Raw genomic sequence first — 6143 nt, 5'->3', positions numbered from 1 at the left:
CCATTTAGCAGGTTCGAGAAGTGATCACTCCATATGTTACGCGTGGTTTGGACATCTAACACCAGATTAAAATCTTGATCTTTACAGGAATTAACTCCAGTTTTATAAACACTTGTCAGGCATTTGATTTTTTAATAGAATTTTCGAACCATATTCCAGCTCAAGCTCTTCGTACTCACGTTTTTCTGCTTACTTCTTTTTTCATCTGAAAAGATGTTTCTCAACCCTTTTTTTTTTGCAGATATCGTTCTCTACCAGCACGACCAAGAGTGTCGTGATGCTACCTTCCGTCTATCACAACGTGATCAATTTAAATCCTATGTTTTGATCAGGTGATAGCCATGTTATATGATTTTAGCAAGCCTTTCGTTTATTGGTGTGAAGGTTAAGACCAAATTTCTTAACCTTCGGCTTGGCAGCTGTAGTAGATATCACAACGATCTCTTCTAGAGCATACTTGTCCCGTCTATCGCATTTTCTGGATGATGATAATGTCTGTCTTGTATTTCTTGAAGACATTAACTAACTGTATTCATGTACCTTCTCTATAAAGAGTTCGGACATTCCAAGTTCATATTCCTAAATCATGTTCCTTATAACGTTTGCGTATTTTGTCAACAGTTAATGGTTTTCTTATTCGAGGCTGACTCTTTATTGTCTTTGGAGTTATAGTTTTCCATAGTGGATTTCAAACCCACGCACGGATAATTGCGGCTATCCAGAGGGGCAGCGTAGAAGCTGTGTGTCATCCTGGATAGAACAGTGACAAGAATCGAACTGGCATTTACCATTTTCAAAATTATTAAAATAAGTACATAAAAACTGTTAATAATAATACTCATAATAATAAATACTCGTCCAATACTCGTATTAATAAAATACGAGTATTGGAAAATTTGTAATGTCCGTTACGTTAAAGATGAGACTGTTTTAACATGATTAAATTTGATATGCATATTTTTTTTAATTAATTGCTTAATTTATTGTAATAAACAAATTTCAAATTTGAAGACCTCAATTAATATCACTAAATTCAAAGATATATATTCTAAGCTATTTCTTACAATATAAAAAAATCTTTAGAAAAATTAAGTATTGAGAACGGAAATAATTAACATCACGTTGGACAAACGATTCACATGGCTTAAACATGTTCAACTGAAAAGAATTAGCTGTGCCAAAATTCTTCATCACCCCCAATCGCTATTCAGAAATGAAAATCTCAATGGTAAGAACAGGAAGCTGATATATAACCAAATAATTCGTCCGTCACTTCTTTATGGATGTGTAGCGTTTACCAAAGCTCGGTAGAAGAAAAATACTGATATCATTAAAAGGTGCATAAAAGGTGAAAAGGTAAACAATATATGCTTAATTTTATAGTATATCAATATATTCACATTTTCCCAGTATTAAAAATGAAATTAGAAATAATAGTTCAATTTTTACAAATTTTAATTAATTAGTTTGTATTTTAATTTTTATGTATTTTATTTTATATAAAAGAGTTTATACACGAAAAACACAAACAAAATCTTAGCTGACAATCGGGAGATCTAATCAATAGCAGATTTTTCAGTTGGTCTTTAGAAAACCGAAAAGAGCTTTCAGCAAAAGACCGCTGCCAGAATACAAAAGATCTTTTAAGCGATCTTTCGCAAGATTTCTGAGTGTGATGAGCTGAAAGATTGTTGCCAGAATTACCTTGTTAATGTATAGTAAATAAATTGACAAAATTTTTGTATGTTTTTTGTGGTAAAACAAAAATCAGTTTATGTGCAAAAGGCCGCTCAAGTATTATGTAATGTAAATATTTTTTATTTTAATTATGAGAGGAAGTATAAGTTATGGATGAACTTTTACGCATAACTAATTTTTGTTTTGCTAAAATAATATTTCATAATTTATATTAATTAATTTTTTACTATATATTAATTGCCATTAAAATATTTTAAAAATATTAATCAAAAAAATAAAAAATAAAATCTTTCTGTTATAGCTCAATGAAAAGCGTACTTAGCGCCAACGTTAACTATGTCTTAAAAAATATATATATTGATATGATTTTTAACGTTAGATGGCGTTAATTGATATTTGACATTTCCATATGATAGGTAATAAGGCTCTTGTTTTGATTGTTTATCAACAGCACGTGTATAACTTGAGAGCGGTGCAGATTTTTACTAATATTTAAGGAAATGGAATTGTTTACTGTACAAAGGTATTTAAACACAAATAATTATAAATATTTATTATAACTTACCAATTAAAATAGATATACAGATGATAAATTAGGAGAAAACAGTAATAAAGCTGAGGATGAGATTTTACAAAAACTACTACAAAAAGTAGAAAAGCGAAAAAGAAAACATAAAGCAGCTAAGGTTGTGTCGGAAACAGTTCAACCACAAATTACAGAAAAAAAGAGCAAATTAATTCAAGATGATAACACAAATCATGAGGAATTAGAACGAAATGAATTTGCGTCATCAACGGTAAGCAGCACAAAAGATATACAAGCTAATAATAATGATGTTGATCCAACCCATGTTGAGGAAAGTGAACATCTAAAAATATTAGGTGAAGATGTCGATTTCAGTAAACGTCAGAAAGTGGATATGGTACTGCCACCATGGTTAGCACATCCTACTATCATATCAACAAGTATTTCAAAAAAAATAAACGACACAAGTGCTACGAGTGATGTGGTAGCGGAATTAAGTTATTTGTCTACACATATACGACAATCCCTTAAGGAAATGAACATAACAAATACATTTCCAGTACAATCAGCAGTTATACCATGGCTACTCGAAGCACATGCCAAACCATGGCCGTTTCGTCCGCGTGATATTTGCGTCTCGTCACCTACCGGCAGTGGAAAAACGTTAGCATTTGCTGTGCCAATTGTGCAACTGTTAGCCAACCGTGCACGTCGTAAGATTCGTGCATTAGTTGTTTTGCCTGTTACTGAATTAGCACTTCAAGTGTATAAAGTTTTTAAAAAACTGTGTGATAAAACCGACTTGACCGTTTCCTTATTGTCTAAGCAAGTTGCATTTTCTACAGAACAAGAACAACTTGTTGAGTTATATAAAGGCGAATATCATTCAAAAGTAGACATTATTATCACTACGCCTGGTAAATTTCGTTTATATATAAAATAAATTTAATAAAATATTGAATAATGAATTTCTTATAGGTCGCTTGGTCGATCATATACATGGAACAAAAGGCTTTTGTCTAAAATCCCTGAGATTTCTTGTTATAGATGAGGCTGATCGTATTATGGATGCTGTTTTCCAAAATTGGCTCTATCATCTTGATAATCACGTACGTGAGACATCCGATCAGTTACTTTCAGGACGTGTTGCACCACTTTGCTACAATGAACTCGAACAAATTGCTCTGACGCAACCACAAAAACTGCTTTTTTCAGCTACACTTTCACAAGATCCCGAAAAATTACAAAACCTGCGCCTGTTTCAACCAAAGCTGTTCACGTCTGTTTTAACCAATTTGGAAGAGTTGCGTGAGAAGTTTGCCAGCAATTTGCAAGAGCAAAAAGGCACGGAAGTACGTGGTGAATTTATTGGAAAATACACTACACCGGCAGAGTTATCGGAGAAATACTGCATAACTGAGGGTCGTCTTAAGCCTTTAACATTATATTCACTTATAAAAGAAAATAATTGGACAAAGTTCTTGTGCTTTACCAATAGTGCTGCATCTTCCACAAGGTAATATGCAAATATTTTCATTTAGTTTTAAATCTACACAAAACGAAACAATAATATATATACATTGAAGTATTTATTATACTTAAAATTAATTATTATGTACAATATATTTTACATAAACAGGTTGGCTATTGTACTTGAAAAACTCTGTGGTACTGAGCTAATAATTAGTGATCTGTCTGCTGCCATTAATGCTAGTGAACGATCAAAAATTTTGAATAAATTCTCCAAAAATAAAATAAATGGGTAAATACATATATCTTTCAAAAAAGTTTTAAATTTTGTTAGTTTTAAAATATTAATTATCCCTTTTATTTAAGGCTTGTCTGTTCGGATGCTTTAGCTCGTGGTATCGATATACCTGACGTGGATATAGTAATATCTTACGACCCACCACGACATATTAAAACATATATACATCGTATTGGACGTACAGCGCGCGCTGGAACACCTGGTACAGCTATAACCTTACTTACCCAAAAGGAACTTGATATTTTCAACGTAAGTTGTATATATAATATTATTATTTTAAAAGAAAAAATACTTACAATTTTAAATATAGAAAACACTTATTGAGGTTGGTAAAACATTAACAGAAGAGATTGTAGTGACTTCGAATATTGAAGAGGAAAATGCTAAAAACTATCAAGCGGCTTTGGAAGTGTTGCGACACAAACTTGAACTTGAGAAACACAACAAAATGTTGATGAAACAACGTGCCAAGGATAGAGCAGTAATGCATAAAGAACCTGCAAAGATGACAATAATGGAGAAATTGCAAATGAAAGCAACCGAAGACATACAGGGCAAAGTTAAAGAAAAGCCATTACCGAGAAGAAAATTTACAAAAAAGGATAAAAGAAATAAATAAACATTTTGTTAAGAAACTTATTCAATATTTTACACACAATAATTTTATTAAGTAAAATACATTAAGATCTATAATCAATGATTGCAACTTATTTTAAAAAATGAAAACGTATGTAATACTTGTAGAGAATTTTTAAAAATCTTAAGAAGACTTAAGCTATTAAAGACCTTCCTGTAAGACGAGTTAGATAAAGAACTTAAAAAATGTTTGGTCATAAAAAAACTAAAGATTGAACTGACGTTGTATCGTTGACTGTATACATGTCTACAATTGAATTCTTATTGCAACACATATTACATTATTAATGAACTGTTAGTTTTTATTTCACTCTTAATAATTATATAGAATATTAGAATGTATTTATATTCTAAAATATTTGCCACTAAAATCAAATTCTCGGTCTTTAACTTTTCTTTACTAAACGGAGAGCACTTAATATTATTAGACAAATAGAAGTTTTAGTAGATAATGAAATAAATTGAAGCTTCAATGTTAATTTAATAATCAAGAACTTCTGTACAGCTTTTTATTATTTCAAAAAATAATTAACGAGTTTTTAATTAATGTATCACAAATTTCAGAAACGACTTAAAACTGGACAGAGGAAGACATGTAGTATATATACATAAGAATATATAAGAAATAAAGTGCCTTCTATATGTATAAGAAATAAAGTGCCTTACATTAAGACTGAAAAGTTTTCGGAAATTCTCATTTAAAATTCGCGCGCTGTATATTTTTCGATATTTTAAGTTTATGTAGTTTGGCAGCACTGTCCTTAATTACTATGCCAAAAATGAGCTCGATCTGTCAGACAGTTCGTTTACGGCAGCTGTTGAAACCAGTTCACCTCAGTAGTGCGTTGCGAAATGTCTTCGACGGTCGTACGACCGTCCTGGAAGGCTTTGTACCACTCATAAACTTGAGTTTTCGATAAAACTGATTCCCCATAAGCCTTTTGTAGCATTCGCAACGATTCTGCACACGAAATTTCGTTCGAAACACAAAATTTGATGCAAACTCTTTGTTCAATATTTTTTTCCATTGTTTTTTTCGCAACGCCCTACTGAGGTGAACTGGTTTCAACAGCTGCCGTAAACGAACTGTCTGACAGATCGCGCTCATTTTTGGCATAGTAATTAAGGACAGTGCTGCCAAACTACATAAACTTAAAATATCGGAAAATATACAGCGCGCGAATTTTAAATGAGAATTTCCGAAAGCTTTTCGGTCTTAATGTATATATATATAAGAAATATTTCCAAAAAAGACAGGGATGATAAGTATATAATAAACAACTATGAACTGAGCCAAATATTCAATGAATTAGATATAAATACCTATTCGTACTAAAACTCAAGTAAAGTACAAACTGAGAGCGTAACATAAATAAAGTGCCAAATTACGCTCTTTACACAGATTTTCATGGAACAGTTTCGCGTAAGGTCTGGTCAGAACACCAGTGCCATCCAAATAAACAATACAAAAATTTAAATTCAAACCAAAATAGCTGATTTACGCATCACACAAAT

General features: G+C 31.5%; 1 protein-coding gene across 1 annotated transcript; it reads left to right on the top strand.

The window, feature by feature from the left end:
• Positions 1 to 2121: 2121 nt before the first annotated feature.
• LOC119672509 (probable ATP-dependent RNA helicase Dbp73D) lies at positions 2122 to 4638 on the top strand. Its single transcript, XM_038083569.1, has 6 exons — positions 2122 to 2221; positions 2276 to 3141; positions 3203 to 3740; positions 3864 to 3986; positions 4061 to 4241; positions 4303 to 4638. Exons 1-6 carry the CDS (start codon positions 2199 to 2201, stop codon positions 4609 to 4611), a joined length of 2040 nt encoding a protein of 679 aa, XP_037939497.1. The 5' UTR covers positions 2122 to 2198; the 3' UTR covers positions 4612 to 4638.
• Positions 4639 to 6143: the final 1505 nt, after the last annotated feature.

Source organism: Teleopsis dalmanni, chromosome 1 (assembly GCF_002237135.1).
Source record: "Teleopsis dalmanni isolate 2A chromosome 1, ASM223713v2, whole genome shotgun sequence".
Taxonomy (NCBI): domain Eukaryota; kingdom Metazoa; phylum Arthropoda; class Insecta; order Diptera; family Diopsidae; genus Teleopsis; species Teleopsis dalmanni.
Note: the sequence above shows the minus strand (reverse complement) of the source record. Positions and strands in the feature narration are given on the sequence as shown.